Raw genomic sequence first — 24,882 nt, forward strand, 5'->3', positions numbered from 1 at the left:
TTAACTATACAGTACGTGCAAACGTTTCGTATGTTGCTGTCGTGAATGCCTGCGTACCCATAAATATCTTATTTGCCTTGAGTCTGTCTACAGTATCTCTGTCCCACTACCCCCCTCTCTCCCTCAATTCAATTCAATTCAAGGTGTTTTATTTGCATGACAGATGGGTACAATTCTTGTTGGGAATGTATACTTTGATATTTACACCCGGCGCGGCACCGAGGGAGCGTCTGCATTTATAACTTGGTTTTTAAAATTAGTCAAGCAATATGAAGCATCTCCTTTAACTTTTAAGTCCCTTAAATACATTGAGCACAGCTTTCTCACCATCCTTACACAAAGCAGAAACTGTCCGATGACTCACAGTACAAGTGGAAAGATTACAGATTTTAATCGTCTTTAATTTTGTTTTTAATTTTGCCTGTGGAGTGTATCTTATTAAGCTATAAATTGTATTTTGAGCGCGTTTTTTGACTTTTTTTTAATTGCATTTTCGGCGCGGACAGCACATACAAGGGTTAATGAACTGCGCCAAGAAATTTAAAATAGTATTCTTTAGGTGTGAGGGTAGGAGTGGACCGCAGCAGGCATAATCAGTAAACCAGGAAAACAAAGAACAGGACAGGTGAGATGTGTATCCAGAAAGCGAGTGATCAGAAAAAGGAAATGGAAAACGCAGAAAAAGGAAACGCTTTACAGGATAAAAACAATAACAACAGTAGGGGCTGGGCAAATGATTTTTTTTATCGAAATACAAATTGAGATACTGTACTGTATAATGATGTGCATGAACAAAGGTATACTGCAATTTTCCTTAGATACGCGATTAATGCTTCGTAGGAGGAGGCGGTCTTTTCCTCTTGTCTAACAGTCTGTCCACAAACAAAACATTCCTGTTAGACAAGAGGAATTGAAAAAAAACAATTTTGTCAATGAAAACCGGTGTGTGTGTCTCTCCCTGCTGGATGTCCCTCTCACAAACTGCTGAATGAATAAAATAATTTTATTGAAAACGCGTTTGCGATTGTCTGGTATTTAATTTGGTCCCTTTTAACTGTTTTTCGATCTACTGTATTGCTTTGAGATGCCACTTTTAAAGGCGATATGTAAAATAAAGTTTTTTATTATTGTTATAGAGAAACATGATCAGATTTTCCCTGGTTCAGAAAAAAGATCTAAAGTGCTACACATAACTTTCTTAATTCGATGTATTTAAAGCAGTGAACTACTGTAGGTGTCACATAACATTCAGAAATACAATCACGTATTTGACAAATAAAAACGATTATAATCTAATCCTTCCACGTTTGATCCCAAAATCCCAAGAAATATAAATCTTGACGGGTAGAAAGCTATGCTGAAAGTTTATTAAGATACTTAGAAGACAAAGATACTGTATCAATTTATGTTGCATTAGCCTGATTATGATTAAAAAACACATATAATTAAACACGCGTTTGCGATTTAAATCAGAACACGATTTAAATCAATATAAATGTTTATATTGTAACGCATACTGTCCAGCCTCCATTTCTCTATAAAAATTTACTCTGTTGCACACACACACACAATAGAAGCAGGAACCGCTGTCAGAAGGGAAGATATGTTCAAAATATCGCAAATATCGATCATGTTGCGATATTTTGAAATATAAAAGTCAATTGATTGTCCATAATATCGCTATTCTATTTTTTCGAAGAAATGTTTGTTAAAAGAAAAGTCCGGCACCAGCTGGATTCGAACACACAACCTGCCAGCTGGTAGTCACGCACCTAGACCAGTCGGCTACAAGACAGCTCGCATGAACAGGCAAGCGAAACAGCCCTACACAGCCCTGTCGCAGCACACAAATACCGTTATTAAATTCTTTAGATACGCGATTCCATATTATATTAGCAGAAAAGCTTAAAACTACCACTTTTTCACACGCTATTTCACATGCTAGTTAAATACTTCGATGCTTAAAATCGTTAGGGAGAAATGGAATACCGGTGTGTATTTTTCCTTTAAAGTGCCGATTCCTGGAATCTGACTGGCTGACACCCCTCTGAAGTGGTTCCATAAAATCTGGTATACGGAAAAGAAAGCGTTGATAAATAGAAGTGTCTTTTAATACACTCTTTGCTGTGCTCTTGAGGATCCTTGTGATATTTTAAGCTCTAGTTGAATGATAGGTGTCGCATTTTAAATCATTTTCGTAGTTAGAAATTATGAAACGCCCTGTTAAAAGCAAGGAAGTTTTTATGCCCGTTGAAGTAAAACAAAATGCCTGACAAAGTATGGCTTGGACAGATTCCAAGTGCTTGTACAAATGTGCTAAAGAAATTATACTTTGAGTATACAGCTTGTCCAAAGTCATCCATTATTAATACTATTAGTAATATCTTCAGTAAAGGCTTTGATGCATAAATATTTCTGATAAAGGTAGGTTGTGTACTTTTGTCCAACTGAGCAATCTTGCTTTCATAAAATATACCAACATTTTAATGACTGATGATTAACATGCTGTAATACACAGTTCAAAATTAAAGGCTCAAATGCTGTACATGAGAGGTTAAGCTCCCCCTGGCGGTTTTACAAGGCGACGCCGGATAGTTAACCACGTGACACCACGTTAACTGCGTGATACCGCGTGATACTGCGACACGCCCACCGGGGTATGCCGCGAAATACCTCACTCATTTTGAATGGCTGCATCTGTATACTACTGTACTCTCTACGATTATCTAGACAGTACTTGTGTTCTTTCAGATCTCAAATACATTATTCAGTGTATCTTTGGCATGTTCTATGGGAATGCGACTATTATAATTTCTTCACTGTGGTAATGGAATACATGACACCAGTCTGCGTTCATTGCTGCTTGGTATCCATGCTGCCTGTATGGGGTTTGAAATCCTACTTTGTCAATTTGCATAGCTGTTTAGAGTTGAAACTTTAAATGTTAAATGTTTAAATTGAATTGCATATTTATTTAAAAAGCAATGAAAAACTGATTCCTTCTTCAGTTTAAAAAAAATATCAACACAGCTATAAAGTATTATAACATCACAGTTAAAGCCTTTTTTAAGACAATGCAATCATTGGGTAATGTTCACTTTTTAATGCTGAAATGGCAACTCATAAAAACACACAGACAATACTTGTGTTAAATGCAAAATCTCCACACACCCCGTCCTGTATCTCAGGAACAAAAGTAGCTGGAAAGCTACTTTCAATGCACAAATGCAACACTAACAAATGACACTGGTTTGCACCATTGTCATGGCCAAAAAAAGAAGGCACAGCCACTTGGAATGCGTTAAAACTCAGTGCTGCATTAGAGGAACTACAGTACACTATGGTGTACTTTGCCATGTGGTTTACTGGCCAAAGAAGATCAATAGGTGACACTTGTGGTGCTTTAGATGTTAGTGAAATGATTGCTTCATTTAATCTGTTCCCCTTCTGTGCAAGTGTAATGGCAAATTAAACTAATTGTATATAAAATTACCACTAGGTCAGTTAAAGAAAAGAAATTTAATACAAATATAATTAAATATATTCTTTGAATTTTGAAATGTCCAATACATTTTTATAATTAAAATTTTTAAATAAATAAACTCTCTAATATTAAAATCTAATTATTATGCAATTTATATTGACATTTGTATTAATTTTAAATATCACACTGTATTAAATATTCATTTTACATTCACAATTTCTTAAGCTCATAATGGGGATGTATCAGATATTAAACTGAAGAAGAGGGCAGCAGATGGTAACTTCAACCCCGTCCACCATCCCTGGGAGAAAGCAATATGGAGGTGTTACCTATACAATCATTATAAAGGGTGCAGTGTCGCAGAAATTAGCAAACTTTCAAGATAATACAACCAACAATATTCAGTTGTCTAGTACCATGAAGTGAAACCAAATCACTTGAATGCTAGGAAGCACCCAAAAAAATGGATAACACTATTTTAGGTTATACATTTTTACCGACTAACTCCCTTTCCCGAAAAACAACAACAATGGTAAAAAAAAGTATCACACGCAACTAACTGCTAACAACCCACAACCCAAACAAGACTGCATATTCCAATAAACAAACACAGCGGGACATAACAACCCAAACCAGCTTGCAGTTTTTCAAAGTAGTGCAGTCCTGTGTCAGATTATTTAAAAAATGCATTGTAACGTTGTATGGCGTGTTATGACACATTATTTGTTGTGCATTCTGAATGGCTTGATTTATATCTTTGGGATGAAAGCAACTCGAAAGCTTCCTTCATCAGCACAAATCAGCACAAAAGCAACAGTAATTAGTGACACCAGTTCGGTTCTCCTGCGCTGTTGTAAGGGGGCTGAGTGACATCACAACCCCCAAAAATAAGATGCTATATCTCGGACATGAAAGGAGCACAAACGCTACTTTCAATTGCACAAACCAGCCAGAAACCAGAATGTAGTGGGTTTCATCATTTGTGCTGTTTGTGTGTGTGGGGGGGTGACTTTACAGAGCTATATATATTTTTTTAATTAAAAACATTTTTCTTTTTAAAATGTTATCATTTTTTATACTGTTAGAATGAAGCCTTTGGACCTTTGTAAGCAACTGTCCCATCAAAATCACTGGACAATACACAAGAAAGTCCTACATAGGAGATAAAATGTCCTAATTATGAGTTCATGAGGTCTTATGTAGGACATAAAGAGTCATATTTAGGAGATTATAAAGCCCTACTGTATGCAGGAGATTAAAAGACCTAATTAGAACAAAAAAGTCATACAGTCCAGTTAGAGTTTGATATATATTTTTTCTCTTTACACCATGATGCTGCTGTGGTTTTCTAATTACTATCTATACATAGTTACTTATAATCTAATATTTCTGTATATAGTTTGTATACAGACCAACAATAATTCTATCAAACAGGGGAGTGTGAAGATATTAGCGTTATGTGGTGTTGTGACATATGTGGTATCTTGTCTCAACAATGTAATCATTGTATTTTTTATTGTTACTAGTACAGTATGCATGCAGTATGATTAGTGCAGGAAAGTACTAATAGGTTAATAAACATTTAATATTGTTACAATTAGTGCTATGGCACTTAAAAGATTCACTGAGCCACCAGGCAGTTTTACAGAAAAGTGTAGCCCTGCATCAGATTATTTGAAAAAATAAAAGAGACAAGATGCAGTGCTGTTCACCATACCGCTGTGCTTGTTGCTGTTTGCTGCTAGACATCTCACACATTTTAATGGCTGCATCTATACATATACTGTTTGTATTGTAATGTGCCTTGTGTAAAGATAAAGTAAATAATAATAAATCTGCTGACATGTTCAAGAACCCCCAACCCTCAGTCAGTTGAAAGCCACAACCTCAATGCATCTATAAATCACCTTATTTAAATCAATGGTTTTAACTAGGGCTGTTTTCTTTTGTGACCCTCTGGGAAAATGAACAGATGACACAGATTCAAGAAAAAACAGTTTTATCAAAAAATACATAATGTTCAAAACTAAAAATATAAACCCAGATTTTGTTTTGTTTTAAAAAAAAAACAGATTTAATTTTGTTTCTTTTTATGCATTATGTAGGTTTGAGCTCTTCATAGAGCAAGGCTTCATAAAAGCTGCCATTTATTCAAATGTTTTTATTCCTGTGTCTGAGAAAGTCTTCCTGGTAATGTGCCAATATGTTATGAACAATTCAGTCTAGGTTCCAGATCAAAAATTAAGTAATGAAGTGAATATATATTCCTATATATTCAAACAAAACATTGGATTTGTTTAAATGCATTCAGGAGACAATCTCTGACAAGGTGACAAAACCTAAAAGCAGACCTTTTTTATTGTGCCCAAAAGGTAATTTAGCTCAGGATCTACTTTAAAAGCTCTGTAAAAATCTAATTAGAAAAACCTTGTTATTTTATTTACCTTCCAATTGAAAATTGACAGTTAAATGTTTTTATTACTATGACTCTCATTAAAGGAAGTAATGATTACAAAGATTAAGTTTCCAAGAAAGAGATGTACTTGTTAAAAATATCTGCCATTTTTCATGGTCCATACAGAAGAGTAAGCATTTATAAGAGAATTGATATGACTGTTACTACGTTACCACGAATGTCCAGACTATAAGACCTTCAAATGATGAGCCATTTTGCAGTTCTGGATAAAATTTTCTAATCTCTGGGAAACTTTAGGGCAAAGACATAATGAAATCAAATACTAATGACATTTAATAATATTGACATTAAATTAAATTCACCATATTTAAAGCACCAAGCATTAATGTATTTTTTTGTTACGCATAAAACTTATGACATGTCCATGATGCCCTGTTACAACAGTCACTAAAAAACTATCATCATGATAAATAACACGGCGGCCATGGCCTATTGGCACGTTAAAGATGTTAGAAAATGACCGTTAAGTGTCACGTAACCAATAGAGGTCCATATGCAAACGAGTGTCCATGTCTGATGACAGAGCTGACAATAAGTTGTGCTTCGGTAACAGTTTGTGAAATTCAAATGAATGTGACAGAAAGACAGACATTCAGAGTTCTCCATTCAATAGCTTCCTATTCTAAGAATGGATCTTGAACTTGAACTTTGATCTTTATTGCCATATGTAACCAGTACATGTACTGGTACAATGAAATTCTTACTTAAAGAAAGTCTCTCGATTGTTAAAAAAAGTGCTGACAGTGCGTCAAGACAATATACAAACAAACAGTAGACAATGTAAAAGTAAACAAGTAAACAGTTTGAACGTAAACAATGCAGACATGTAAACAATGACTGCAGATGTGCAATAAATAAAATTATAATGAGGTAGATAGTGTAGGTGTGGTCCGAGGAGCATGGCCAAATTTATTCGCCAATCGCACTGCTTGTGGGTAGAAGCTATTGAAGAATCTAGTGGTAAGTGTCCATATGCTCTTGTATCTCTTGCCTGAGGGCAATGGGGTGAAAAGCTCATGCCCGGGGTGGTGACTGTCCTCTGTGATGGCCAGAATTCTACCATGACAGCAGTCCTCATAGAGCTGTTTAATCTCGGTGAGACCAGAGCCGATGATCTTCTGGGCCACCATTCTCTGCAGTGCTTTTCTTTCTCAAGAAGAGGTGTTGCAAGTGCCACACGGTGATCCTGTAGGCGAGGACGCTCTCGATGGTGCAGTGGTAGGAGTTCACCAACACAGGGACTAGCATCCCCCAACGCTTGAGGCACCTCAGGAAATAGAGGTGCTGCTGAGCCTTCTTCAAGATAATCTCTATGTTCACAATCCAGGTTAAGTCATTAGAAATGTGAATTCCCAAAAACCTAAAGCTGGTGACTGTTTCCACTTCCATTCCATCAATACTGAGTGGGCTGTGAGTGTGCGGCCTGTGTCTCCGAAAGTCCACTATTAGTTCTTTTGTTTTACTCACGTTCAAATCCAGGTTATTGCTATGACACCACCCAGCAGCTGTACAACTTCATGCCTGTAACTGGACTCATCATCATCGATGATCAGGCCTATTATAGTGGTGTAATCTGTTGCTGTGTCTTGCTGTGCAGTCTTGAGTGAATAGGGAGTTCAACCTTGGACTCAGACAGCAGCTTTGTGGGGTGCCAGTGCTCAGGGTGTTTATGTTTTATTACTTATCCACACCACCTGTGGTCTCTCGATTAGGAAGTTCAGCAGCCAGTTGCAGCCAGAGCTGCACAGTTCTAGTCCCCTGAACTTTGTCACCAGTTGGCTGGGTATGATTGTATTGAATACTGAACTGTAGTCCACAAACAGCATTCGCACATACTGTATGAGTTCTTAGTGTCCAGGTGTTCCAAGGCTGTATGTAGAGCTAGGGAGACAGCATCATCCACTGATCTGTTGTTCTGGTAGGCAAACTGCAAGGGGTCCAGGGACTCTCAATTGGAGTTGATGTGTGACAACACCAGCTTCTCCAGGCATTTCATCACCACAGATGTTAATGCTACTGGGCAGTAATCGTTCAGGCATGTCACTTTTGCTTTTTTGGGAGTGGAACAATGGTGGGGGATTTTTAAGCAGGTGGGGACAATGGACTGTGACAGGGAGAAGTTAAAGATGTCTGTAAACACTGTGGTCAGCTGGGCTGCACATATCCTGAGGATGTGGGGTGGTATCCCATCAGGCCCTGCAGCCTTATGGATTTTCACCCTGGTCAGAGTTTTCTGCACGTCCTGCTCTGAGAGTTTCAGAACAAACTCATCCTGTACACGTGGGGTCTTCTCAGCAGTGTCCGTGTTCAGAGCATCAGATCAGGCATAGAAATGGTTCAGCTCATCAGGCAGTGATGTTTTGTTTGTGTCAATCTCCTGGCTGCAGCAGTTGTAGCCTGTGATTGACTGTAATCCCTGCCACAGCCTCTGGGTGTCAGCGCATTGCGTTTCAAGCTGCACTCTGTAGCTCTGTAGGATCTTGTGGGAAAGATAGATATATTATCTGAAGGTTTTGTTACAGAAAACATATTTGACATGATCAATGCTGAAATGGTCACTTACTATCTTTATATGGTTTGAAAATTGTGAGTAAATCAGGTATTTATCAAGGCTTCCTGATTACTGTGGGAACATATAGGAAACTATGATGATAATCAAATTTTCTTTATGGCAGTAAAGATAAGTGCGTGTAAAAAAAATCACAATTACGTAACAATTCTTTGCGGTCCTTTGCAGTGGTTCACTTTGAGCAGGATGGATTCAGAATGCAGAGAAGAGGTGTTTTTTTTTTCAGTAACACTGTTGTGTTCCTGTGCTGGAAAATGGAATTGGTTTATATTTTTTGCAATAGACAATGTTTCTGCCATATAACTTTTCTCCAAATATTCTAAAATTTAATAGACACATTTTTTCACTTTTATGAAGATTTAAGAGACATGAAATGATTAGTTTTAAACAGACATGTGTAACTCTGTCCATTTGCCTTTCTATTAGTAAGGTATCAGGAAACCTTTTTTTCCTCTTTATGATGGTGTTTAAGAACAATATCCAGTGGTAAACAAGGAGAACTTGTATCACCCATAGAAGCAGGGGACCAGGCTGATACTTCACTAGGTGGATTAGCAAAAGAAATTGAAAAAAAAACATGACTTGGCAAACACTTATGAGATTATATTTAATATATGTTACCAAGTGCTGGGAATTACATTCATGTAGTGAAAATATAATCTACAAATATAAAATTAGAAATTCTGAGTTTGAAGAGGCTACTTAGTAACAAAGACTCAGACATTGTGGGAACACAAAAAAAGATAAACCAAAAGGATACATTTTGATTATATAAATGTAGATCAAGGAATGTTATGTGAAAATAATTCTGCAATGGACAGGCTAAAATAATTGAACCTTTTTATTTTTGAGCAAGGACCCAATTCAAGTACTCAAAATGTTCTAAGGCCTTATCAACAGTGAAGCATAAAGCAGAGGACACAAGTGGAAACTAAGGGGAAATACATTTACGACTGATAACAGGAGAAATTTCTTTACAGAGAGGGTTGTCTGAGTCTGGAACAAGCTTATTTAAAGAAACAGCAGGATAAGATTAATTAACTGCTAAAAACCAAATAAGATGCATGGGCATCCTTTTACATTTGTAAACCTTTCTTAAGAGATAGATATTGCGGTGCAGTCATTATTGCTGAAAGCAACAGAAATGTAAAATATTTTATAAATATTAACAGTAGTCTCATTATAGCGTGTAAAATCATACATTTCTGTAAAGATAAAGTAAAATGCATATTAAGTAATGTTTTAAGCACAGGAGCTGTACAATTTTTCAAGGTATTGCTTTTCTCTGTACAGTTTCTCTTAAAGATTTTTTTTGTGTCATGATCAGAAACAGAAATAAATAATAATTCTGTAGTTTAAAGGTACAAGCTGACAAAATCAACTTCAGTTATTTTGATCAATCTTCTGATAGCAGCCTGTCTTAGTCATGTTGATTTATACTTTTATTTTCAGAATTAAAAATTGTTCTCTAATTTTGCTACTATTCTTCCCTGATACAGCAGTACGTGTGTATGCTAAATTGATAAACAAAACACATTTCCAACTGGCAAGCATATACTGATATTAACTACAGCTGATTATGAGGCATGTCCCTTGCCAGTAAAAGCTACATACCATCATTATTTGTTTAATGAATCACTTTCAGAGTAGAAAAGGCATTTTGACAGTATGGCCTCATATCATGGTCTTGGCAATAAACCCTTTCTATAAGTTGGAAAAATACCACATTACCATCATGGTAAAACTCAAAAACCTTCTCCACAGAAAATATTATCTCTTGGTAGATTTTCAGTTTATTCATGTGGGTTTCTTAAAGTATATTACCACAACATTATAACCCGGTCCTTAGGTTATTGGACTTATAATTTTCACAATAAATGTTTATTCATATTTTTCCAAAAAGTATTTCTTAAGGGCTTCTTTTTTTAGGTAATTGCTACAGTTTCTTACTTGTAAAAACTGTCAGTAGCCACCCTGGTGCTAAATTGTCAAGAGATAAGTGTCTGGCTTTTAAAATTGGCCAAATAAATGTGGAAATTTACATCTGCAAAAAATAAACGGATATACAGTAATGTGTAAGAGCCCTTCAATGCGGCTGTTCCCCTCTTGACCAGAGAACTGTTACCTTGTACAGATAACTAATAGAGTGTATGCATTTGCAGTTCCATAAGATGACATGGCTGTGAACATTTCCCCTGTTTTCCTCACATGCAGGTCCATCATGACAGATCTGTACTACCTCAGTCAATCTGATGGAGCTGGTGAGTGGAGGGAGAAGGAAGCTAAGGACCTGTCGGACCTGGTGCAGAACAGAATATCATACCTTCAGGTTAGTCAATAGTTGAGATGTACAATAGTTTTGTTTGCTAATAGACCTATACGAGTTATACTTTACTCTTTTTTATAACAAGTGGCATATGGGTATAATTTTATATGTTAAAAAGGATTTCTTGGTGCCTTTACATAGATGTAAGTATCTTTCAAAATTGTAGTTTCTTATACTAATAAATCACAGTAAGATTCCACAGTGTTTGTCAGACAGTTTCCAAATTCAATATAAAAGTTGTGGCATACCATGCTGTAGATGAACAGTGAAGCATGATCTTAGCTTGATAAATCACTGCAAATTATGGTAAAACGTAATGTAAACCAAAGATTATTATGAAGGAAGGATAATACATTGTATAAACATAGTAAAAAAGAGTAACATTGATGTGGACATAATACTGAGACTCTCATACAGACAGCTCATATCAGGCATTAAAACAAGACAATTCTGCAGTTTGGGTTTGCTTATTTTAATAACGCAGGTATTTGCAAGTTTGCACAATTCTGTTACCAGTAAGTGAAAGATGACTTGGTTCCTAAGTTTAAATGTTGTTATTTTGTATACAAAGTAAGAAAGATGTGAGAATTACTAAACATAGACCATAAATTATTTGTCCTTGCCTTGTATAAATAATACAATTCCATTAAAAGCATAAACACACAATTACTGTATAGGAGGGTACTCTCATGTTCTGCACCTAAAATTTAGGAATGATGTAGCTGGTGAACGTTGACACAAAGATGAGGAGCTACTAGCCTGAATTAAAATAATTTATGAGCATTGTAGTTCTAGCTGTGTTTTAATTCATCACCCATACTCAATGAAATGTTTTCATAAAGCTTTAGACAATTGTATAACCATTAATTTATTCTTAGTATTGTAATTTGCACCAAAGTGCATCACTTTTATTTGTATTTGAAGTGTTCAGGTACATTAAAGTGTCAGTGCAAACTTTCATTACTGCTGCACCAGGCACTTTACTGCACTCACTTTTATTCCTGGGTGGAATCTGACAAATAAAATGATTATGCACTCTGTATTTTCCTTAAGCAACTCTTCAATTACTGTATATTACCCTGTGAAAGTGCGACTCATTGACACTTCCATCAAACCCAGTCTTTCTTCTTGTACACTTTACACAGGCCATAAGCTTTAATAAGACTCATAAGACTCCACTGTCTTGAGAAAAGTGACTTGGCTTTGTAATACTGAACAAATCCAGTTTAACCTTTATAGAATAAAATTGCACACAAGTGTTTGACAAGGAGCGTGGTTTCATTATAGAGCACACTTAATTGCTGTGGTACACAGGGTTCTGCATATACTTGAGGACAAAGTGCTATTATTGTTCTTTATAGCAATTTAAATGTCCTGACATTCTTCTGCTAGATACACTACAGTAGATGAATTTACACATATTACAAGTAACTTAATTTCAGCAATATTACTGGTACTAGTCATAATCCTTCAATCATTTTTAAAGGATTGCATTGATTAATAATGTGATTGATTAAAGAAATGTAATTTGTGGTTTATACAGAATTAGGACATCACAGAACTGAAGTTCTAGATGCCAGAAATACTGTAACTCCACTCATTAAGCGTCTATAGCCCAATGCAATTAATTTTTTGAAAATTTCAAACTTAAATTAATAAAATCTGAAGTATAATTGTGATGTCATATGAAAAAGGAGATTAAGGGACAGTTTTTTTGCACCTTCTTTTTATTTTATTTTCTTAGACCTTTTAACAGTCACTTTTATTTCTGTTTAATTTAGTGTCTTTATGTATTACTTAATGTATTTGTATAAGCTTGTCCATTTTTGTTTTCTAAGCTGTCATAAAGTATCATGAAAGGTGGTGTGTAAAATGAAGATTAGTATTATTATTTAACCGATTAATCAAGTAGGTTTTTAAATTTCATTGTAATGGATTTAAGGCTATTAATCACACAACCTGCCCTTGTCTTTAGTTCGAACTCATGAAAAAAGATTAGGCGAGTCACATGAACTTTTGTGTAGTACACACTTTCTTTAGTCAGTTTTCAGCTTTCAGCTATTCTATTCTACTTCATTTCAGCTGACATTGCTAGAAAGAATTGCGGCCAATAATTGACTCTGGATTACCAGTCCATGGGTAATTCTAGACATTCAATCATCAGTTGACTATAGACAGTTAGCCAGTCAATAGATAACTCTAGACAGCCAATTAGTGAGTGACTCTAAACTAGTGCAATTATTTTGAACTACATCCAAGCAGCATATGACTGTTACTCTAGCAGTCAGAAGGTGACTCTAGAAAGTCTGTCAGCAGGTGATTCTAGAAGGTCTGTCAGCAGGTGATTCTAGACAGTCAGCAATTGACTTTCTCCATTTCTTTAATATATAAATGTTTCTCCCAGTTTCTACAGTCATTTACTGCCTTGGTAGGTGTCTTCCACCTGGAATCTTGGTCTGATATAAAGCTTTAATGAAAACAAAGGCACCTCTTTTCTCTGGATAAAATGCGCAGACACCCTGGGGAAAGATCTCCCTATTCCAGCCTGATTAACGTTTTTATTCTTCGATCTCTGGCACCATTGTTAATCTTCTCATACACCAGACTTCCCTCCTTGGCTCTTCTACTCCCCAGCTTGGGACTCCATCCTGCCATTTATCTAAGCCAATGACTTGTGCTGTCAGGCCTCAGTTATTTCTCAGTGGAACTGGGATATTAACACAAAATCAATTTTTGTGTTTCTCCATCAAAAAACCATCCCACTGAGGCCTGGAGCTGAGTGTTGTGAATAGTACATAAAACTCAGCAGCATATTCCTTGCATGGTTTAATAGAGAATGAAGGAGAATAATTATAATTTAATTCAAACACTTGAAAAATGTATTCAGTGTTAAAATTATAGACACGTGTAAAGAGTAAGTTTTAGTTGCTCAGCCTCATATATAGTATACGCTAAAATCTATGCAGTGAACAATGGTCTTTAAAAAGTGTAGAAAAGGAAGAAAAGTGGAGAAGTGTTTAAGTATCACATTTTATAGCCAGCTTGAAATCAAGACACATTAAATCACAAATGATTTTAGCTTTATTACAGTAATTAAGCAGTTACAAATGAAAACCTAGAAAAATGGGTTGGATAAGCACCTTTAGTTTGAATAAATCCGTTATGAATAAGTCTGTACAAACGTAGCCCACCAGTCAAGATTTGACTGTTTTCCCATTCCTTTTTTCTGAACTGTTCATGTTCAGTCAAATTGCGAGAGGACTGTTGATGTCCTGCAACTTTAAGTGATTGCAAAGGTTTTCAGTTGGACTTAGGTCAAGGCTCTGACTGGGCCATTCAAGGATGTTTCCCATTTTGTTCTTTAACAGTTCCACTGTTGTTTTTGGCTTTGTGCTTTGGGTTGTGACCAGACTGAAGGTGAACGTCTGTCCCAGTTTCAACTTTCTTGCAGAAGGCATCAGGGTTTCCCCAATTACTTTTCTGTACGTGGCTCCCTTCATTTTCCCTTCTATTGTGGCAAGTGCCCCAGTCCTCGCTGGTAACATAATGTTTCTACTACCATTCTTCACAGTGGGGAAGGGCTTCTTAGCGTAATGTACTGTGTTTAATTTTCACCAAATATAATACTTTGTATTTAGGCCAAAATGTTTCATTTTAGTTTTGTCAGGACACAAAACATTTTGCCACATGTACTGTATGAAGTATCACTGATACCTTGTTGATGCTTTTTCAGTAATTGCTTCCTTCTTGCCCTCCTGCTGTACAGACCAGATATGAGAAATCACATGCTCAATTTGACCAGTCTTAGCCGTAAAAGCACGTAGCTCTTTCACGGTTGCCATTAGCCTCTTGGTAGCATCTCTGATCAGTCTCCTTCTTGCTTGGTCAGCCAGTTTAGATGGATGGCCTGATTTAGATTAGTTGTTGGTGATGCCATACACCTTCCACTACTTAATAATTGTCTTGACCATGCTCCAAGGGATACTTAAGACCTTTGAAATATTTTAATTTCTATCTCCTGCTCTGTGCCTTTGGAACAACTTTATTCCAGAGGTCTTTTTTTCTTTTTGTTCTTTGAGTTGTACTACCCAGTGGAGGAGACCCACGGGAACAGCTGAATTTATTCTGAAATAATCACAATCACTGCAATTCTAACACAGGTAGGGACTAATTAGCTTGCTGTGTGCTTTGAGAGGCAATTGGTTACACTAGAGCTAGTTTGTAATTACTATTACTAAGTGGTGTTTACACTTATCCAACGCATTTTTCTAGTTTTTTATTTGTAATTACTATTTTAAAATGTTTGAGCATTTGCTTTTCACTTGGGGATTGTGTGTTACAAAGTGTAAATAAAGATAAAATGTATTTAATGTACTTTTATTTGTCTTGATTTCAAGTTGTGTTACTTTGGAAAGGGTGTGTAGACTTTCTATAGCAGTGGTTCTCAAACTGTGGTAGGCGGTGTGCGCCCAGGTGGTATGCCGGATGATCCTGGAAATTTGTTGTGTGTTGGGAATTAAAAAATTGAATAATTAAAATTTTTGTTAATTTTTCATCTGTAATTTACTGAATTGGTTTCAGAAAGCTTGAGACAGGTTTTCATATTTTCTGTTTTAATAAAATTAGTTTATGTGTCCAGTACGCAGCCTACATACTTAGCTATGTCGTTACAGCGTGCTAATACTTTAGTGTTCATACAGTACTCCTCTCGAGCTTTCAGAGACACAGCTTAGTGCCACATTCGGCAAAAGAACAAATGATCGAAAATGAATACCTCACAAAAATCAAGTATTACTATGTCATGGCTGAAAGGAACAGACGCCAAGAGTAGTGATGCCAGCTCCGCTAGATCATGCACGCACCTGTTGAGAATGAGGAGGATTATACATCAACCACCGATACTAGTTCTGCTGCTTAACCTGACACGGAAAGCTCTACAAGTGTTAGCAAGCGTCACAAAATGGCTACAAGGCGGTATCATCCAAATGCTCAGTGCTATTGTTATTTTATGTGTGTGTGAGTGTGTGTGTGCGCATGCTCATGTTGGTCATTGAGATTTTCTGTGGTTCCTATGACAAGATTACTTGTAGGTGGTACTTGGATGCTTTGGTTTGATCGGGGGTGGTACTTGGTCCAAAAAGTTTGAGAACCACTGTTCTATAGGCAGTCTATGTAGTAAGGTCAAATTGAAGTAAGTAGTAAATTTGTATTAAAGCTGAGTTAGATTGTAACCAGGAATTATGTTCTAGGTCTTGTGATGCCACATAGGGATGTGCCTCATGAGGAGCGGCTTTCCCCTGGGTTTGTGTTTTGACTTTCTCAAAGCTTTCCCCTACCCAAGATGGTGGCACACAAATCACAGGCGATTTGACAGGCCCAACAATCATTAGAGCAGGATCAGCTGTGTGTCCTGCTCCAGACCAGATCTATAAAACACCTAGCAGACAGTAAGATGGTGATGACCAGGAATGGAGGTTAAGGATAAAATCGTTTTGATCACTCCAGCTTCTGCCTGGATAGGCTAAACCTGTCACCCGTCTGGAGGCCGCATGGTTTTCCCATGTGAAGGCTGGAATACTCTGTTGCCTGCTGTTTACAGATGATACAGATGCAGCCACTCAGAACTGCACTACTAGGTTAACTTGCTTGGTGAAGCAGTGAATGTAATGTGAGTCTGTCACATACAGTAAATCTTATTTTAATATTGAAAATTAAATGTGTATTAACCCATTAATGCTTTCCTGTCATAATCATACTGTACAGTTAAACTAACAGAATATTTTGTTTTTTTAATGAACCCAGAATTATTAGTAATTTTGTATAAAAAAAACACATAAACACAAAGGTTTTGATTGTAAAATATATTATACATAATGACTTTAGGAAACATATCATATTTGAAAGCAAATAAGCACATTAAAAAGAGGTTAGTACTTTTGAATAATTCAAAGACTAACTTATGGTTGTATACTGTAACCACTTCAGTGTGGTTCAGTGGAAGACTTCTTGCCTGCCATATGAAATGCCTGGGTTCAATTCCTCAAGTCCAGCCTATTTGGGAATAATCTTTTTCCAATAATAAAATTTGATTTGTATACTATGTTGACATTTTTACTTTATTTTATAGCTTTTTTCACAAAGCTAGATTAGTCAGCGGAATATATGAAAAAATAGTTTATTGTTGATAAACTACAGTTGACACAATGTGTTTTTTCAGGTTTAAATATGCATTCAAATATCCATATTTTATCTTAATGCTAATTTAAGTACCAAGTAATTAGGAAACAGATAATGTTGTTCAAGTTTGTAATTATAAAAATGTATTATAAACATACCATAGTGGCTTTAAAACTTTACAGTATACTGTATTTAAAAAGTGAGGTCATGACCCCCCCCCCAATAAAATTTGCTTTATCTCAGGAACGAAAGAAGCAGAAACTTTATTTTCTACAGCACAAACGTAGCACATTGATAACACTAAGTAAAAAAATACTTATGAGTAATTTTATACCATTCTGTACATTATGGATTTAACTCACTGACATTTAAGGACTGTGAGTCAGGGTCCTGGACTGTACTGTTCCCACTCCTGTGAATGCCTGCTGCCTCATTTCTGATAAATAAGTCATTTTTGTAAGGGTTTCCCAGAACCAGTGTTCAGCATAATAAATGTGGGCAATTAACTATTGATCTAGAAATAATGAAAAACCTAATCCACACATGGATTTATTACAGATTACTGAAAAAAGTAGAGTTTAATGCTTTGTTCACTTTTTCCATTGCGATCTATAGTTAGCAAGAGTATCTAAGAAGGGGATGGGGTCATGGGTAGGTCAATAGCAATTTCATTCACTTTCATGGTTTATATTGCACTCAGAACAGAGAGTGATAAATCTTTCAGGTTCAACTTCTTCGAAGAGTGTAGCAAACTTGTGAATATTGCCATTGGGGATTAAGAAAACTAAACATTCTAAATATTAAAGCCACTATATATTAAATAGTTTTATAATTATAATATAAAATATGTTTATACATTTTCCATTTTTTCTGTAGTTGCCTTTTTTTTCCTTTTTATTAGTGACATGTACTGTAAAAAAAGAGGCCAGATTAAACACATATGTAGTAATATTTGTCTGGTACTGAAAGGTGCATTTGTAACCAACGGATGAGGTGGTGAGTCTGCAATATCATAGGTTGGTACTGTGGTTAGATTCCCACTACCAGCTTGCAGTACTCCTAACCTGTGAATGCCTCTGCAAACCCTCACGTTTTTTTTTAGAAAAAAAGTTTTAAAAAATGGGTCCCATGTGAATTCCTTCTGTACATGCGCTGGTGACAACAGCCAGCCAAGTAATAGCAAATATATCCTTGATTAATCTTATCGTATATAAGAGGATGTTATATTTAGTGTGTTATATATTAAGTATGTAGTATGTTAAATATTAAAAGTTCTGCATAGGGGAGAAAGTCTTGCATAAGAGTTTATGAAGAGTTTTATTTTTTTTTATTGTCTAATATAGAAAACATATTATTTATTAGATTTTATTATTACAGAAAGAGTATTTGTTAGAAATACAAGTTGTGCATTGTCCAGGAATAAAACCCAGACCTTCTAGGTGGCAGACTAGAATTCAACCACTGAAGGAAAGCATCACTCTGTTTGGATGAGAAAAATTTAAAAATAAATTGGTTACTTTCCTCATTTTCTATAAGAGTTTCAATTAAACTATAAGTGTTTCATTTTCTATTACAACAGTATTGACAGCACATCAAAACTTTTCCAAGATAACCACAAACCATGACCAATTTGTTGCAGAGGTTTATAAAGAAAGTGGAATACTTTTGTGTATCTTATTTTTTTATTTTCAGTTACCACTACCAGCTATATAAATACTGTATATTTATGTTCATACATGCATATCATTAATGATGTTTACAAGCTTATTGTTATGTTCAGCTACAAAAACCTTCCTTTAGTTACATAATTTCATATAAATGTTCCATATTAAGTGGAATTAAAAAAGAAAGACATAAGATTAAATGAAGATAATGTTTCACTAACATCTAACACACCATAGGTGCCACCTATTGACCTATTGACCCCTTCCCACACCAATGAGTTTTGATGCACAACCTGAATGTCTTAATCTGTATGTAATAATAGAAAACAGAGTTTTTTAATTGCTGGAATTTCAGCAGACATGATGGAAAAACACAAAAATTACAACTTGAAAAAAGGGAACGCAATCTACAAGCATTATAAGTAGTGGTTTTATGTAAAAAAATACTTTTCGGGACATTGCTTATCTGGCATTGAGCTAAAAAAGTAATGAATTTTACCAGGCACACAAATACCTCAAGAGGTTTCTTTGTAGTGAATTGACAATTGGTAATGCACACTAAGGCCACCAGCAAGGCAGAAAGACAGTTTATGCTTTTCCACAGCTTCAGAGTTGTATGAGCTATTTGCCTTTGACACATTTCAAACACTGCATTACAAACTAGTGGATCTAGCACTAACTTAAAGGTGGTCATAAGGGTCAGTAACTATGTTAGCACTCGAACATTTCTCCACCACCATTTAAATAATCGCTTTACCAGTCCACTGATTGCATAATCGTGGAATAAAATGAGAATTAAAATTTTTCTTCTTATCCAAATAAGCTATAGAATATTCCATATATTCTCAAACCTTGTTTTAAAGATACATAATAAGAAAGTTATAAGTACCTTTGACATAATTATTATCGTTAAATACTGCCCTTCAACCATTTATAAATCTGTTTTTACACTTCTGGCACCCAGAACTGATGATGAAAGGGAAAGAAGGTACATGTATCAGGTCTGGTTGAGATATTTTTTCATGCTTCTTTATTCTTTACTTCCCACTCTTTAAACAGATGAAAATTAGGCAGTGGTGGTGTGAACAACAGGTTTCGCACATCAGCAACAGTTTATCACTTTTTGCAGCATAGTTCTCATTTCTCATTACTTGTGTGAGAGGGAGTGGTTTGAAAATGGTACTTAAAACAACATTGTAATTAGTTTAAATCCTTCAGAAACTGAAGTGGGCCAGCATAGTTCTTTCTAGTTTCTGTAGGATTACATGGAAAGAGAGTACAGGACTGCCCCTGGATAGTACATTCATTGACCTTCTAATGCTGCAGGAATTTGTTGATATACCCTATCTGACTAAAATATGTACAATCTACTTTGCATTGAATTGGTTTTGGTATTGGTTTAAAAACTCATGCTCTGATATCGATGAGCTGACAGATACAATCTCCAGTTATGTTACTTTTTGTGAAAATACTGTTATTCCTCTAAAATCTTGCAATGTGTATCCTAACAACAAGCCCTGGTGACCAAGTCTCTCAAGTCAGCTTTGAAATAGAAAAAAATCACTTTCCATCAAGGTGATGCTGTTCTGTTTAAGGAGGCTCAAAGAATGTCAAAACATTATTTAAGGCTAAACTTAGGCATAAGGATAAAGTGGAGGATGCAATGTGTAAATGTCACTCACACTCTGCAGGAGAGGGTATTAGGTCTATGGATGGGAATGCACAAGAATGGAGGCAGTAGTATTAATCCAGGTAGTAAATCAGATGGTGACTTTGCTGATGATCAGAATCAGTTTTACATACTTTGGTTTGACATAGTGTACAAGATTTTTCAGATGAAATTAGTGTGTTAAGAGGCAGGATCTCTGATTGTGCAATTAGAATTGTCTAAGGTTTGTTAATAGTTCAGTCAGGTTAAGGAGAGAAAGTGTCCGGGTCTTGATTTTACTGGATGCAGATTGTAAAAAAAAGGTTTGCTAGACAGTCATGTGACATCTTTTCTTTATTTTTCAACTATCATTAACCCAACAAAAAGTTCCTAAGGTTTGGAAAGAATCTGTTGTCATCCCAGTGGTAAAAGTCAATTCGCTCCGTTAACTTAATGATTACAGACCAATAGCCTGTAATCTCTCTGGTTATGAAGTTTTGAACAGATTGTAAAAAATGAGATTGTGGCTAAAGTACAGGATCAGCTAGATCAATTCCAGTTTGCTTACAGGCCAGGTTGGTGAGTGAAAGGTGTGACAGCATGTATTCTCAATCTCGTCCTCCAACACCTTGAGGGTAACAAGACCCATGCTAGACTGTTATTTGTGGATTTCTCCTCTACAGTCAATTGTTTTCAACCTCACCTACTGGCAACTAAGTTATTGCCAAACTTTGCTCTTGATCTCAATCTACTCAGCTGGGTTACTGATTTCCTACAGACAGAATTCGGATGGTAAGAGTCAACAATATTTTATCTAACAAGAAGCATTCATTTACTGGGTCCCCCCATAGACAAATAGTACATAGTATTGTCTCCCTTTGTTCCATACACAAACCACTGCAAGAGCTATCACCACTCAAGACGCATAATTACAGTACATTTGCAGTCGACTCTGTCATTGTTAGCCTACTGCAAGAAAATGAGTGGAGCCATGGACCCATCGTTGATGAGTTTGCCCTTTAGTGTGAACAAACCTTCTTCAAACTAAATGTGTCCAAGACCAAAGACATGATAATTGACTTCAGGAAAAACCCCTATACCACCATCCTAACCTACATTGGGGGAGATTCAGCAGAGCTAGTATAACAATACAAGTACTTGGGGACTGTTCCAGGCTCCAAGTTAAATTTCGAAGCCAATGTTAACTTGATCCTCATAAAAAGACAACAGCATATTTTTTTTCATAAGAAAGCTTAAGAATTGTATGGTAGATGATTTGTTGCTGATCTTATTCTATCGGTCCTTCCTTGAATCTGTTTTAACTTTTACCTCGATATGCTGGTTTGGCAACCTGAATCTAAGAGGCAAGAACTAACTGGGCACGCTTGTGAATATTGTCACGACCGCCAGTCATCAGAGATCGACCCACAAACGAGCTTACCGGTTCCAGCAGCGGACTAATCACAACAAGCGCCGCCGCATGTGTTAAACCATCACCACCCGCTGTACCGTTCTGCACTCAGCTCTATTTAAACTCTCAGAACTCGCTACTCTCTGCTCGGTATTGATTTCTCTCATAGAGACCTCCTACCTCGCCCCTTTTGAAAACCTCTTTTGCACGACCACATTTGGCTTTTTGGACTTACCTTTGCTCTTGACCATGAATTCGCCTGTCGATTTGGATTGGACACCTCTGTTGTTTTTGCCTCTACTCTCTCTCGTCTGCATAGGATCCTCCTACTTATTCACTTGGATTCCTTACAAATATATGTCAGAAGGTCATCAGTACTGATCTTCCAGCCGTCTCCACCATCTATCATTCTCATGTTTTACGTAAAGCAAAATCCATCTGTGATTGTCCTTCACACCCCCCTTTAATGAATTCAAATTCATTACCCCCATCAGAATGCAGAAACCGACTCCCCAATTTCAAAACCAATATATTTAAGTTCTCAATAATACCTGTAGCCATACCCTTACTCAACGCTTGATTTTCTACTCAAATATGTATGCAGATTTTTGTTGTTGTCATGTTTTTTTTTCTTTTCAGCCCATCTGTACAGTATTGCTCTAAAACAAATTGCCCCCTCGGGGATAATAAAGACTCTTTCTTTTTCTCTCTCAGAGACTTGTTATCTTGATTACATGGTAATGAATTCAGAGTCCTTACCCTTGCTCAATGTAGCCATGTGGTTCGAAACACATTCTACCAAAAACAGCCAGCATGAACATTTTGTGATTCAAGAGCTTTTAATGGCATTTATCAGCTAAGTAGCTCATTATTCTTTGTCTTCAGGCTGTGTTTAATAACTTTGCCTTTGCTTTTGTGCAATCAAGGAATTTCTGTGTAGTTTGGCCTATGGTCGAAGTTCTAAAGTTTGCCTATGAAAATCTCTTTTTTCAATTGATCTCATATGGCTAAGCATTAAATAACTTGCTAAACAAAGATCAAACTCTTAGTCCTTTTCTGAATGCTTGATCTGACTTTCATCAGATTCATATTTTTTTACCATTTATTTATGCCCTATTTATTTTCTTTTGTGCTCTCTCAGAGTTCTCATACAGTCTTCTTGACAAGACAAGACCATTGAAATGTTGGTTTTTATTTTTGCATGCCATATTTGCCCACTGCAGCATGTGCCTACATAGCATTTGTTGTCTTTATAAAAAAAGTTAAAAGAAACCTTCCTGCTGACATGCATCTTGGAGATATGGAACTACATTCTCTCTATATGCTATAAAAAAATTAAGAAGACCAAATAGTACAAGCACAGCATACAAACCAGGACAGCTGGATTCACACCCCTACTTTCACACCTAGTTACTTTTACAGTGCCATGGAAACTTTACTGACCACGTAATCAGGATCTTGGATTAATTTCTCATCTGAAGGACAGAACAAGCAGCATGGTGTTCCAGGTCTCCATTTTGAGGCATTGATTTGGTATTTTGACCTGAAGGGAAGAGTGACACCCACAGGTCCATCAGCACCACTTGCAGGAACCTGTTATTTGGATTTCACCCATTCCAGACCCATTGACCAGACCCAATCTTGCTTAACACCTGAGATTTTACAAGATCAGACAACAAAAGAAGCAACCCTTCTGTAATGAACATTATGTTAGCATTGTTTTTATGTTATAACATTCAGTATGTGTCATTAAAATACCTCACAGCATTGACTTTATTCTCATTATTATTAAAGAAATGTTCAAAGCCACACACGCTGTTTACTGTGTTTATTACATTAGTTTGCCCTAGCCTAGTACATGACAGCATTTTTTACATTTGAAAATTGCCCCTGGAGGATGAGCAGGACACCGATATTTCTATTTCTATTTATTCTCAGGTCTAGGAAAAAGCTCATATTTCATGTCACTGTAAAATGCATGCACTGCTGTAATTTGAAGATGGGAGGCCAGGTTAAAGCTGCTGTAACATGTTTCATCACTTTCATCATCTTTCATTCTGATCAATCTGGATTGTAAGACCCAGCTCCTAGTCTTTTGGACCTGGAAAACTGCACAGAGAGACCCTGTGTTTTCTCAGAAGCAGAGGTTTCAGTGGTTTGTGATGAGGAACACATAGAAGGGTTATGAAGGGTGATATTCCCACAAAAGTGAGAATTACATTTGCTTGCCTAGAGAACTCCTGCTTTGCTTGAATGCATTTGGATGGCAGCTGTCAGAAATGAGCTAACTGCAGTTAAGAATAAACCACTGAAAATCAAATGCCATCCCCCAGGAGCCAGTTTGCATGTACAGTGGGTAACAGTGGGTGGTTAGCTTCTGTAGGGAGAAGATATATGTCTCTTCATGTTAAAAGTGTTCCACACAAAGAATCTGGATAACATCCTTCCATGATTGACCCAATTAATGAATCTGGTCCTACTGATGGAGCTTCATAAGAGGTTCTCCTAATCATGAAATAATTGGGTAAAAACAATAGGAAATCAGATAATTTTCTTCTTCATAATTTCTTTCCCATTATTCAGGCATTGTAAATATGCATTTTTCTGTTCTTCTATAGCATGTTGATTTCAACCACTCCTGCAAAAAACTTGAAATATTTTTCAGGAATGACTTGTGATAGTAGACAAACAGATTTTTTTAAGCCCAGCTTGGATTTCTCATATTTATATCATTATGTTTTTTGTGAATTATTTACAGATTTCTAATCATCACTGGTTTTGTTCTAGTATTGTTTTTCTCCTTTGTAAATCAGCTACTGTACCTAATCAACCTCTTCACGAATGTTTTGCAGCCATACAGAACATACATTGTACATCATCAACATCATCTGAAGTGACTTATTACCTTAGCATTCACAGGCATCTCTTCCAAGAGTTTTATCATTTAATCACAAGTGTAATGTCTGTTGCCTTCTTATAGAATACATGGAGTGCAAACAATGAGGATTCACCCACAGCTTTCAAGAAGATAAACAGTTATCTGTTTTTCAGTTTCAGCTTATTAAGGGGTGTATTTTTGGCAGGCAGTAATTACGTACCCTGTTCCCCCATCTAAAAAATGACATAA

The 24,882-nt window shown here is 36.2% G+C and overlaps 1 protein-coding gene across 9 annotated transcripts in view; it reads left to right on the forward strand.

Annotated features, from left to right (window-relative positions):
- Positions 1 to 24,882, forward strand: part of fut8a (fucosyltransferase 8a (alpha (1,6) fucosyltransferase)) — a 401,280-nt gene that overhangs the window by 307,572 nt on the left and 68,826 nt on the right. For all 9 annotated transcript variants that reach the window (XM_088924800.1, XM_088924806.1, XM_088924802.1 and 6 more), the window contains one exon: positions 10,744 to 10,858. In XM_088924800.1, coding sequence (XP_088780926.1) covers positions 10,744 to 10,858 — 115 coding nt within the window. The remainder of the gene's footprint in view (positions 1 to 10,743; positions 10,859 to 24,882) is intronic.

The sequence above is a fragment of the Atractosteus spatula genome, chromosome 9, assembly GCF_055471065.1.
Source record: "Atractosteus spatula isolate fAtrSpa1 chromosome 9, fAtrSpa1.hap1, whole genome shotgun sequence".
NCBI classification, from domain to species: Eukaryota; Metazoa; Chordata; class Actinopteri; order Semionotiformes; family Lepisosteidae; genus Atractosteus; species Atractosteus spatula.